The following is a 13,754-nucleotide window of genomic DNA, read 5'->3' as shown; positions in this document are numbered from 1 at the left end:
TGATTCAAGCACCCATGTCAATAATTACTGCACAGGGGAGGAGTGTTGATCAGAATCAATGATCACCCATTGTCATGGCTACTGTCCTTGGTGGCAGTGCCAGACAACACACCAGCAGAGCCACATGGCACATCTACAAATGTACTTCCTAGGCAGAAGCAGTATAAGACAAGCCAAAGAACATGATTTCCATATCTGATCCACAAATCCTGATCGTTAACTCAAGTCTCACAGAATAGTAATGATTTGTCAAAGTGTTATTTGGATTATAGATTTACCAGAATCAAACTATGGGTATTTCAAGTTAATCACCACTGGGAAAGGTACAATCAGAATGTCATAATCTACAACAGTATCACTATGGCTTCCACTCTCATGTATGTACTTGGTACTGAGTAAAGAATAGAACCCTAACATGGATTGGAAGCCTGCATTGGTGGATCACTCTGAACCGGTGTCTTTCTTCCCATCTTCTCAAAGAGCCCCTTAAAAAACATCTCTATGTTCTTTACACCAAAGATGAGTGTCCTCTGTGGAATTTATCCATACCTCAGTCCACAGAGCACATGAGAGCAGCAACATGGTTGTTGGTGTTGGACCCCATTCACTGTGAAACAGATTACTCACGAATGACAGTTTTTTTCACTTTCATAGTGTACATATCTGGTTATTATCAAATGATGTGATGTTATACCATGTAGATCATTAAGGAAAATGAAACCAGCAGAAAGTTGAATTTGATAGAAAACAAAAGGAAAAAAAGATGCAAACACAAAAGCGGAGTGCAAGTCCATATTCAGAATATTACTATCAATAGATACAATCTTATGCTTTGCAGTTTAATATTTCAAATTGCTAATATAGGAAAAAATATATCAGTTCAAAAAAATTACTAAGGCACAAAAGTATGTAAAGCTGTGTTAATAAACAAACGATTGATGTTGACATTTTTTCGATTCTACAACAGGGAAAAATCATCCTGCATGGCCACATGTACATTGGAGTATCTATGCATGAATTTTATCCAGGCATTGATCCACTACAATACAGAGAATGGCATCTTAGAATAGTATAAGTGAACTGATGTTTGAAACATCTTATTACTGATTCAACACTGCGTAGTTAGTGTGAGAAACATTCTAAAAACAAGAAATAGTTAAAGTAAGAGTCCACTAGTTGGCTGGGGATCACTAGCCCCTGACCCACGCTCTGGACCTGAATTAGGCAGTAAAGGATTGAGGTCGATATGTATTGGCCTGGGAGAAACACTCTCACTCTCACAACACATTAATTCATGAAAATGAATAGACTTGTAATCCCACATATCACTGACGACCTCTGACCTCAAGTAAAATAAGCCTTTTTAACCATTTGTAGGAGTACTGGGTCATGTAATGTGTCACGATGTAAAGTGAACAAAAGGTGTAACATGCGAGAGAGCTTTTAGTGTGAAGATGTTTTCATAGAATAACCTGGTGCTATGCTACCCATGTGTCTACACATGACATCCATGACTTATCAAGCAACAGTCATACCTAGAAGAGTATCACACTAGGGAGACAGACACATTTTTAATTTCAAGAAATCGATTGGGTATTACAATAACCTACAAGTAATGGTGCAAATGTAAATGATCAGAATAGAAACAGGGGATTTGTGGGTCGGATGGCAAAGTAGGTATACACAAATATATTCCATGCTGAAGTATAGGAATTTAGAACTGTAAATGAAGAGTTTATATTTTTTGTGAAGTAACCCAAGAAGTACTGTTTGCAAAAAAGTGACAACGCTTCAATGCAACATAAATATGGTTTTGGGCTCGTGATTTCTTCGTAACAAATTGTACTAGAATTATATTGAATCCTTATTGAGCAAAGTCAAAATGCAAACAAATACAAACTTAACACGTGTTAAGAGTTCATCTCAAGATGATTATGCAAATTTACAATGGTAAACAACACTACAAACATTTTAGGAGGTCACATTTCAGAACCAAAAAGAGAGCGATTAGAAAATAGAAACAAGTCAGTGTGCTAAGGACTGCTTCAACGGGGATAGAGTTGATAATGGAGGTATTTTCATTGCAGCACTTCATGAGAGCTTAGGCGGTCCTTTAAACATGATCTGGACATACCACTTTATCTGAAATCAGCAACAAAGGTTCAAGGCATTGCATTTCGAGTACAAAGTTACTGGTAGGGAAAAAAACAGACTTTTATAGGATTATTATGAGTATTACCATACATTTGAGTTATTAAGTTTATAAATTCTTCAAGGTCGACGAAGCAATTCATTTTAGAGACACTATAGACTTACGTAATCTAACGAAGTCAGCCTTGTTGTTGTCATCCTTATTTGGTTGCACCAAAGGAGCAAATGACACAGCCAGGATATTTTTACTTTCCCAAGTGCTCTGCCCAGTTCTCAAGATTTGAGTTAACTACGCAAAAAAGGGGGAAAAAAAGAGTACAGGAACTTATAGACGAGGCCACAGAACAGTAGCGATTTCTTATTATCCTCTCAACACCGTTAAAACCTTTTTAGCATAATATACTAAAAGGGCACAATAGTCGGCAAAACATTAAACACCAGTGCAGGCGACTAAAGTATGTTTTACTTCACGTTATTTCATTTAAGGTCGCTTTTTAGCATTTTAACTGCTTGCATGAGAGCTGATGGGGAGTATGAAGAAAGTGTTTTTTATGTTGACCCACTTCCAAGGTTGGTACAATTTTGTCGCCGTCACAACAAACGGGAATCAGGGCCATATGTAAGTAATAATACAGTTCACTTCCCATAAGCGCTGATTCAACTTGAGCAGACAGACTGAAAACACAGGTTCAGCAATGCTGTACAAAGGCTGAAATATCCAATACACTGTACTGTACTGTAGATTCAATAAGATTGAGGATTGAGGTATCCAAACCACTGCAGAAAATTACGAGGCACTGTCTTGGAAATCATGCTCTAACAAGTGCACTTAGCAATAGGTTCTCGTTTTCCAGAGACGGCTACGGCCTCAGGTGAATTAGATATGTCATTCCATAGCTAGCATATTTATTTATATGTAAAAAATCTTATCCTCCAATTGTTTAAGTCACCATTGTAGTTAAATCAGATGGAGCTACCTGTGGGCCGTCCCTTAAAAAAGGTACATCCTAGCATATTATCTCCAATATAGATCTGGGGAACTGCACTCCACCCACACCCTAAGTCCTGGTTCACGAGGACGAGATAAATGACCAGGATGATGGCAGAGTGCTCTGTAAACTTTACAAGAACCTCAAGATCACAATAGATGAGGGAATATTACTCTGTACATTTTATGTATTTGTTTTCATATCACATATTTATTTTGGAGTAGTTTGCTTACAAATTTGGTTTTCTTCTCAAAGAAGGGTGTTTATTGACAAAAGCATGTTAAATACTGCAATATTCTGTTTCATTGTCTGCAGAAAAAGGCCAATACTTAATTATGTAACTCAGATTAAAAACTTTTGCGTATAAGGGCAGCACATGAGTTGCATTGTATAAGGGTATTTCACAAGCTTCTCCCTCTCAGCGAAGGTGGAAGGCCAGAGGCTTCATGGTGACAGCGAACAGCAGTGAAAATAATAGGCCGCCAGGTCGGGTGTCCCCTGCCCAACGATAAGGGTGGTGAGACGAGCTAGCCCAGCCGGACTCTGGGTGTTGAGCAAGTGTACAGTAGTTTAGTGTATGCCAAAAGGTAGGTCCCCAAAAGGCGGGCCCCAACCCAGCCAACACCTGGAAGAGGCAGTCCCAGGTGAGGGTGTCAAAGGCCTTTTCATGGTCGAGTATCAGACTTGCAGTGTGCGGGTACCTTCATGGAGCCTGATTCATGACATGGAAGAGTTAGCGCACCTTCCAGAAGTTATTGTGTTCCGGTACAAAGTTGTTTTGATATGGGTGTATTATTCCAGGAGAAATTATGCATACCTATCGATTACGCCGTTGCCCAGGATTTTATACTAGGCATCTAGGACCCCAATCAGCCTGTATGAGGAGAGGTGCATAGGATCTCAGTCGGGTTTCATAGAGACACCAGGAGGGATTTCAGGAAGTGCAAGGCTTCGTTGTATACCTCTTCCAGCCAGGGAGCCAAATTCTTGGCAGATGCACTGTAATATTCGATTGGGAATCCATCCAGGCCTGGGGTTTTGTTTCTGACTGGATTTCGGATGGCTTGTTGACTTTAGGGGTTGTGATGTAGGCATCTGTGCGGACCTTAGCGGCCACAAGGACACAAGGGAGAGCGAGCCCCAGGAGAAAAGTGTCGATAATATCTGTGGCTGGGGACGCCTTGTAGATGGAAGAGTAGCAGGCATGAAATGCATTCATGATGCCTCGCTGGGCATGCAATGTGACCCCTGTGGGGGAAGATAATTCTAGGATCTGACCTGCTCCAGCATCCTACCCAGTTAGCCACATCAAGAGTCGACCAGGCTTGTCGCTCTCTCGGTGTGTCCGCGCCACATAGGCATTTATGTTGAAGCAGCACAGCAGTTCCAGCTGGACGGCGGGTAGGGTTCTGGTTCCAGTCAGCTCTGGTTGTTGCAAAGGGTCGTGGATCACCACCCTCTACAATTCAGAAGGAATATGCTACTTACCAGTATGCATCTGTTCTTGGCATGTAGAACTGCAGATCTACACACTCTGCATAGATCGCCATCTGGTGTTGGGTCCGGATGTTTGCACTTGTTTTTGTCCTGGAAAGTATGTGGACTACTGACAGTTCCAACAATGTGGTGTACCACAGTGGTCTGGCCCAAGTTGGAGCAACTAGAATTAGAGTCAGTGAGTGTTGCCGTAGTTTGCGCACCACCAGTGGTTTGAGTGGGAGAGGCGGAAAGGCGTACGCAAATCTGCCTGACCAGTTCATCCGCCTTTGGACAATGGGTGTGGGTATCTGGTGGCAAAGCTTGGGCATTTGGCGTTTTCGTGGGTGGCGAAGAGGTCCATCTGTGGTTGGCCCCATATCTGGAAATATTGTTGAAGAACTTGTGGCGGGAGTTCCCACTCGTGGATCTGTTGTGTTTGACGACTTAACAGATCTGCTATGGTGTTTTGGACTCCTGGGACGTGTTGGGCAAGGAGAAATATATTCTGAGGTATAGCCCACCTCCATATGTTTTGTGCTAGCTGGGAGAGCTGCAGAGAGTGTATCCCGCCTTGTTTTTGGATGTAGTACATGGCTGTCATGTTGTCTGTGCAGACTAAGACAGCCTTGCCCGATATTTGTTTTTGAAATGCTTTTAAGGCTAGGAATATGGCCAGTAATTCCAGGTAATTGATATGGAATAACTTTTGTTGAGGTGTCCACCTGCCTTGCATGGTGTGATGTAATAGGTGAGCTCCCCAGCCGGAGAGAGATGCATCCGCTGTCATGACAATCTGAGGAACTGGCTCTAGGAACGGTCGCCCTTTGGAAAGGTTTTTGGTGTTCCACCACTGCAGAGAGCGGTGAGTGCGACCGTCTACCAACATCAGATCTGTTAGCTGACCTTGAGCCTGGTTCCATTGGCATGCTAAGCACTCTTGTATGGGACGCATCTGGAGTCTTGCGTGAGGCACTATGAATATGCAAGAGGCTATCATCCCTATGAGCTGCATAAACACCCGAGCTGGAAGAGAGTGATGCGGATGAAATTTGGGTAGGAGAGCGAGAATGCTTGCTATCCTTGCTGGACTGGGATAGGCTAACGCTTTTGAGGCGTTTATTGTGGCGCCGAGGTATTGTTGTGTGTGAGAGGGTTGCAGATGAGACTTGGTGTGGTTTACTGTGAACCCCAGGTCGTGGAGTAATTGGATAGTCGCGCGAGTGTGATGAACACACTGGTTGTACGAGCTGGCTTTTATGAGCCAGTCGTCGAGGTATGGGAAGACGCGAATGTGTTGTCTTCTTAGATGGGCTGCGACTACTGCTAGGCACTTTGTGAATACCTGTGGTGCTGTTGTGACTCCGAAAGGGAGTACTTTGAAATGATAGTGCTGCCCGTCCACTACAAACCTGAGATATTTTCTGTGAGCAGCATGTATGGGAATATGGAAATAGGCGTCCTTGAGATCGAAGGTGGCCAGGAAGTCGCCCTGTGAAAGTAGAGGGAGGACTTGCTGAAGTGTGACCATGTGGAAGTGGTCTGATTGTATGTACAGGTTTAGTGGCCTGAGGTCTAGAATAGGTCTCAGAGAGACATCCTTCTTTGGTATGAGAAAATACAGGGAGTAAACTCCCTTGTTTTGTTGGTGCAGGGGAACTAGTTCTATTTTACTTTTTTGTAGTAAGGAAATTACTTCTTGTTTGAGGAGTGAGAAATGTTCTGCTGACATTGGACGCTGTTTGGGTGGAATGTTTGGGGGTAGAGGTAAGTTCGAGACAGTAACCTGATTGCACTATTTGTCGCACCCACCTGTCTGTGGTGATGTTGGTCCAGACAGGAAGGAACTGCTGTAGTCTTCCCCCGACAGGAGTGGAATGGTCCGGGGAAATAGGAGGGAAGTCATTGGGAGGGGTGGAGGCAGAGCGGGTGTTGTTAGTCTTGCCTCTGCCCTTGTTATTGTTACCTCGGTATCCTCCTCTGTGGTAACCTCTGGTGAAAGTGGATTGGGTGGGAGACTTGTAGGAGGTGGATGGGGTATCAGACGAGTATCCCCTGGAACTGCCCCTGTAGGATGAGTGACGAAAAGAACGTCTGGGAGCTTGCGATTGCAAGGCTCCCATTGATTTGGCTGTATCTGTATCCTTTTTCATCTTCGCAAGGGACGCATCAACATTAGGACCAAAGAGGTGTTGCTGGTCGAATGGTTGATTGAGGATAGAGCTTTGCACCTCAGGTTTAAACCCCGAAATGCTTAGCCACGGGTGCCTGCAAAGAAGGACGCTTGTGTTCACTGCTCTGGACGCGGTATCTGCTACATCAAGAGCACACCGATAGAGGTGTTGGTGATAGCTTTACCCTCTTGTATTAGGTCGTTGGCCTTATGTTTGTATTTGTCCGGGGGGTGTTGGAGCAGGGACTCTAACTCATCACAGTGAGCCCTATTGTATCTGGCTAACAGGGCTTGAGTATTTGCGATGCGCCAAATATTAGCTGCCTGGGACGCTGTTCTTTTGCCAGAGGCGTCCAGGAGTTTAGACTCTTTGTCGGGCGGAGCTGCATAACCGGTTGTCTGCGAATTAGCCCTTTTCCTAGCATTTGAGACGACCATGTGGACCTTTGGGTGGTGTCGAAAGTGTCCATTAAAAAATCGTCTTCGACTGGTTCTGTATGGAGGTTGACCCCGTGGTACTGGGTAGCCCGGTGTATTAGCTGATTAAACCCCATGGTATCTTCTGGTGAGGAAGGCCTAGAGGGGTAGATGTCCACTTGTGGGACATTAGGGACATCAGGCGTATTATCCCAGGGGTCAGTGGAGCCTGGAGGACTGGGGTCATCTAGTGGCATGTTGTTGTCACCGTCCCCTGTGTCATCATATGTGTCGTCGTCATCTAACTGTGGAGGGGATGGCGTAGGAGAACGAGGTCGGGGAGGTGGAGGAGGTGGGGGTGGAGGTGGAGAAGGTACCCTAAGAGGTGATGTGGCTATATTCCTCTTTTTAGGTGGTGGAGCTGGTGCAGGCATGTCCAGTTGTCTTTTTCTGGAACTGACTGGTTTTAGGGTCTTTAGTTAAAGTTTTTTGAGGGTCTGGTTGAAAAAGCTCTTCTAAAGAAGTTTGGGTGTTCGATGTCGACGGTGTCGGCATCAAGGGCTTTTTCTGCGCTGGCTGCGGAGCGGTTTTGGGCTTGGAGTCATGCGATTTGTCAGTTTCTGTGTATTTTTTAGGTGTCGATGCTTTTTTCGGCTCCGAAGAGCGAGAGTCCGAACTTTTGGGGGGTGGCTTCTTCGTTGGCTCCGAGTGTGTTTTCGGTGCCGGGGAGTCACTAGTTGTAGTCTTCGGCCTGAGGGCTTCGGGATGGAAGTAGCAGTCGGCCCCGAGGATGGGTGTGGCTTCTTTTTCGGTGCTGATGATTGGGTTTGGGCTCCGGTAGCAGGCAGACTCGAGCCCGAGTCGCCGGAAGGCTTGGTAGGCTTCTTTGCTGGGCCCGAGGGCGGGGCATCGGAAGCAGTGTGTCGGTGTGCACCTGGGCTCGAAGGTGAAGGTGTGACCTTAGCCTTTGTTGTTGTAGGGAGTGGGTCGTGGTCGATGTCTGTAGTTACGACCCGTTGAGCTGGAGTCACATCTTCGACGTCAGAGTCATCGGCTTCGGAGGCGCTGATGAGCTCGAATTCGACCCGCTCCTCTGGCACATTGACACCCTACTGGAAGATGTCGTCGGGGATCGAACTCGATGAGCGAGCCATGGTCCTTCGAGCTCGTCGATCCCGGATGGTCTTCTTCGAGCGGAAGGAGGCACACGCGGGACAATCTCTGGCCTCGTGCTCGGGAGAGAGGCAGAGGTTACACACCTCATGCAGATCGGTGTGGGGAAACTTCGACCCACATCGAGGACACTTCTTGAAAGGCGTCCTTTCCATGAGCCAGATGCCAAGGCTAGGGTCGGCCCGAAGGCCTTCTTCGTCGACCGGAATGGAAGAGTGGTAGAGATGCGCGCCTATTAGGTGCCGCGTTCGAGACAATACCGTCGAAAAGGTAAAGGATTGCGCGTCAAAACTGGAATCGGTAACGGTTCCGAACTGGAGCGCGAGAAACACATCCGAACCCGATGGCGGAAAAAAACAATCTGAAGATGGAGCCGATGCCCATGCGCACTATGATCCTAAGGAGGAGTCACATACCTCGTGACTTCCAAAGACTTTCCAGGACAAAAACAAGTGCAAACATCCGGACCCAACACCAGGTGGCGATCTATGCACAGTGTGTAATCTGCAGCTCATATGCCTCGAACAAACGTTTTTCGGTGTCGCTGAGTTCTCCTAGTAGCCTACATATCCCCAACACCTCCTGTAGGCAGACCCCTCTGGTGACCACTTTGAAGGCGTCCCATTCCAATTGTCTGGTAGACACCATGGCCTGGTTCTCTGTGGAGTACTGCCTTATGTGTTCTTTCTGAGATCCGCAAAATGCCATTTCCTCAAGATGTTTATGGAGGGAGACACCGCATGGGCAGAGTGTTCCATGCCAAGTCTACTATTTGCACAGTGTGGTCCAATACCACCTGGCCTAGGTAGTCCGCGTATCCACTGTGTCCAAGATGAAGGTAGAGCATAGGATTCAATCAAGACGGATGTGTAGGCCATGTGGAGCTGAGTGGAAGGAGTAAATGCGGGCGTGGGGGTGTAGTGTCCTCCAAGCACTGCAAGCATACTTTGGCTGACGCAACTTGTGAAGCTTTCAGATTGAGTGTTCAGGGGGAGCGGATTGTGGAAGCGGTCCAGCCGTGTGTCGAGTATGCAGTTGTTGTCCTCACCCAGTACCCATGGTGTGTGTCTTAAGTTCCAATGTTTTCAAAAGCATGGTCCTGAAGGACCCCTGATTAGTGTTAGGGGTGTAGGTACTGGCTCTAAGAATACAAGTGCCTTCTAGGCAGCCACCGGTCAACATGTACAGACCCCCCCTTGTCTATGATAGTATCTAGTGCATGGAAGGGGATTCCTGGCCTGAACCAAATAAGTGCTCCATGGGCATAAACAGACTAAGTGAATGCCAATATGTTCCCCTGCCATTTCCCACGTAGGCAATGTAGTTAGGAGGGTGTGATGTGGGTTTCATGGAGAAAGATAATTTGTGCGTTCTGCAGTTTGAGATAGGAGTAAATGGAGTCTCGCTTCCTGGCCGTATGCATGTTGCGCACATTCAGGGTGAGGAATCATGTTCTAGCGGCGAGGGCTAAGGAAAAAGAGATGAGGTCTGTACAGTTGGTGCCACGGGCACACACGTGTATGTTTCCCATGTAATTGACCGAACCCAATGGGTAATTTGGGGTAAACCCGCCTGGCCTAGTTGCAGGAGTAGAAATTTGGGAAACGGGGGTTTAGAATGGGAGCCAACAACAAATAGAGCCTGCTGGAAATGGCAGCATGCCCAAACTGACTGAATCAGCTAATTATCAGAGTAAAAGTGTGCTAGTGGCTGAATGGTAGGAGTGTGGGAGTGTGGGAAGCATGGTGTAAGCACAATGTGGTGGCGTGGTGCCCGGAATCTGTGTAATGGGGCGGCGGGATCACGCAGTACCTACGCACGTATGGGTCAGTGTGTCCTGGCTGTGACTGGGGGGGGAGGTTATCCGTCGCAGTGGGATACAGAGGAGTGGGTATAGAGGCAGCGTTGCCCCTGGTTCAGGGTATAATGCACAGCGGTTTGGGTCAAAGGAGGTTGTAGGCAGTCTGCATTGTTACCAACCGCAGGGTCTGAGAGCCCTGCGATGAGCTCTCAGTCATGGTGGAGTCATCACCAAAGGAGAAAATATGTGGCCACTCTCACCCTCTGAGGTGCTAGTGCCGTATCCCATGGAAGCCAGTGTCCTCAGAGCCCGGCGTCGGTTTTCGATCTGCTCCAGGGCTGGTGGCTGGATAATCTGGGGCCTCTAGGGGAGGCCCAACTGGGCCTGTTGTAACTCCGATGTCGTTTAAAGGCGAGGTGAGAGGGGTGTCCCCTCCGTTGGTGCAGATGCATCACTGACGCATTCAGCAATCCAGTCCCAAGTGGTCTGCGTGTCAGTAGAGAAGAGGGATTTGCCATCTGCTAGGACCTTGACAAGGGCTGGAAACAGCAGGAATACTGGACCCCAGTTAGTGTAGTTTCCTCTGCACTGCCAGGAACGAGGCCCGCTGGCATTGCACTGCCTGGGTGTAATCCAGGAACAACACGAGCTGCAGTGAAAATAGCACCCCAGTCCTTAAAGTGGAGGAGTCTGGCAAGCATCGGCCATGGTGGCACCCCTGAGGCAGGTCTGCATGACGGCACCCTGTGGGCACTCTCCAGTGAGAAGAATGGTGTGAAGCTGGGGGTAGAGGGGGGACAAAGGTTTTGAGCCAGGTCTCTAAGAAATACAGTGGATCTCCACTCCCACTGGCAAGCCCAAGATCTGAATGTTGCTTCTACAGGAGGGTCCTTTGCTCTCCCCTCGAGTATGCTCACTCTTTCTTGGAGGTCTCAGATAGCCATGTGGTTGGCTGTGGACTGTGGCTGTAGTTCAGTTAGCATCTTTTCTCCCTCTGCAACCCTGTCCGCAAGTTTGAGATGATTGCCACGAAGAAAACCCAGCTCTGCCACCAGGGTGACAAACTTGTCTTCTGTGGAGATCCAGGAGTGTTTGATAGCTGCGAGGATCTTGTCCAGTTTGTCATCCGGGGTCACTGGGGAATGCTGCATGGCCTCAGGCATTGGAGTTTCTGCCACCAGTTTCGGTGGAGCTACCATAGCAGGCACATGTGGGGGTGGGAGGGGTGCGCCTCGAGCTGCCCATCTCTGGGGGGAAACAGCAACGGCGACTTGGGTCAGGGCTGGTGGAGAGAAGGATCAGTTGGTGTCCAGATCGTTTTGCAGGGTGCTGCCCTGATGACAGTTGAAAAGGAGGTACTCCGGAACCGCCGTGGGGAGCAGCGCAGCACAACAGGTAAGGCAGGATCCATCTTGTGAATTCTTCAAGTAGCAGAGACCAAGTGTTGGCAGTAAGAGAGTTTGTTCGCTTTGCAGAGTGGTGCCAATTCCTGGATCCCAGCAGACGAGGGACCCAGTTGGATTCAAGATGTGAATTTGGTGCCCTGCGCTGCGACCCGGGGCCAGTTAGTGGCAGTCCTGGCCAGCGAGTGCATCTAAGTTTGCTGATTGATACATGGGCTTCACACCCGTAGATGGTGTCCAGTAGCAGTGGCAACACCCCACACTGTGGGAGCAGGGATCTTGCAGGAGTTCAAGATCCTTCGCCATGCCCAGGAGAAAGGTCAAGAGTGGAGGAGGTTGTCTCAGAAATTAGGGCCTCCTCCATTTGGGCTGTCTCTTTGTGGCCCGCAGATCTCAAGGAAGTAATTTAATGATGGGTTCAATGGGGCCAGGGTCTCAAGCCTCACCTATTTCTTCTTGTTGCATTGGCCTCCAGGTTTCAGGGAAAAGGCTGATGGATCTGGGACGTCTCAGATGCACTGCAGGTGACCCCACCAATCTGGGAGCCTTGCAGCTTTGCCAGAGCCGAAGGCCGGCTGTCTCCAGGGGGGCAAGGTTTGTGCACTAGTGTGTCATCTGGTGCAGAGACTCTGTTGCTCTCTCGTTTCTTTTCCCGCCCAGGGAGGGTGCCACAGGCCTGCAGCATCAGCGAGGTTGCCGCCTTATCAGTCTGGGGCTGCAAATAGACCCCGGCCACTACCCGATCTAACCGCCGCGGCCCGAGCCTCTGGAACAGGGTTGAGAGTGTGATGGCGGTCCCTGCCATGAAGGGGGCTGTGACTGAGGCCATAATTCCTTCACGGCCCTCCTTCCTGCTGTCCCAGCCCAGAAAGGTGCCTGAGTTTTGTGTCGCCGGCAGAGTGGCCACCGCACCAATCAGGTCAGGAGCTTACAAAGCAGGCTCTGATCATGCAAGGTCACAGCTGCTGTGGCTCCTAGTCCTCCGGGTCTGGGTGAGGAGACAGACCCCCCCCCCCCCCATCAAGGGTGTGTGGGTCAGAACTGTACAGCTGCCAATGCCGGACTCCCGCACATCGTTTTGGAAGATTATTGGGATGGGAACACGGCGCTCTAACCACAAGCGACCACCATGATGTCTGGTTAAGCCACACCCCTTTCACTTTTCTTTATGTCTGTATTATTCAGCTCATTACATTTTTCTCTTTCCATTTAACTTGATTTGGACATTTTATATTAATGTAAGGGTAGTTGCTCTGTTGGAGGAGTTCTGCCCACTCCGCGTTACCCATGTAATGCGGTGTTCAAGCCAAATTCCACCAACTGCTGCGCATTGTAGTTTATTCTTTGCACGTGGCTCACCAACTATAAGTTTGAAAAGCGAGAACTGGCATCACCTAGTGTGATTTTCAAGAGGTAGGAGGGAACCCAGCTGGATTTTCCCAACGCGGGCGGTCACGACTATTCGCAGTCAGAAAGCTGCTGCTAGAGTAGAAAATCTACTCAAGCAGCAGCAAAATCAACTTGAGGAGCAACTCTGGTGCACCGCTTGGTGCTGTTCTTGCTGATTTTTCAGCGTGGAACAAGCTCCCGGCACTAAATTCAGCAGAAGCAGCGCAATGTGTCAACTGCCACCCATTTGCGGGACCCTTCAGAACTTCATGGAGTTTTCATGTTTCCGGAGTGAAACTCAGCGAATTCTGCCCACCCCATAGTTATTGTTAATTGTATTGATATTGTTTTTGCTGCTGCACATTTACCAGAGGAATTACTTGATGAAAATCCTGCAGCTTTAGCCAACCAATCAAAGATGAGCAAGTATTCCTCACAGACACCAGGAATGGTCCGCTGATGATCCTTTATATCATATCAAATGTAAACCTTTCATTTCTTTTGACTTGACTATATGGGTGTGTATTTTCTACCTACCAACAGAGGTAATGTACCTTTCTCACAAGGACAGCAGGGGTCAATGCATAGAACTCAGTGATGAAGAGGAATGAGAATTCTAGGGTCGCTGCAGAATCTGATAGATTGGCGACACAGTATTTCTTAAAGGGCTCTCAAGCAATCTGGCACACAGAGAAGTACAGAATGAAATAGCTGCTTAGACATCTCCAATTGGAATGTCCTGGTAAAAGATCAATGCCTACAAATAATGCTTAAAAAGACCA

General features: G+C 47.8%; 1 protein-coding gene across 7 annotated transcripts in view; it reads right to left on the bottom strand.

Moving 5' to 3' along the window:
- Positions 1–13,754, bottom strand: part of PCMTD1 (protein-L-isoaspartate (D-aspartate) O-methyltransferase domain containing 1) — a 327,051-nt gene that overhangs the window by 84,223 nt on the left and 229,074 nt on the right. For all 7 annotated transcript variants that reach the window (XM_085605644.1, XM_085605645.1, XM_085605641.1 and 4 more), the window contains one exon: positions 2,317–2,440. In XM_085605644.1, the coding sequence (XP_085461770.1) occupies positions 2,317–2,440 (124 nt within the window). The remainder of the gene's footprint in view (positions 1–2,316; positions 2,441–13,754) is intronic.

Source organism: Triturus cristatus, chromosome 5_1 (genome assembly GCF_964204655.1).
Source record: "Triturus cristatus chromosome 5_1, aTriCri1.1, whole genome shotgun sequence".
NCBI lineage: Eukaryota > Metazoa > Chordata > Amphibia > Caudata > Salamandridae > Triturus > Triturus cristatus.
The sequence above is the reverse complement of the archived record's forward strand: the minus strand, read 5'-3'. Positions and strand labels throughout refer to the sequence as shown.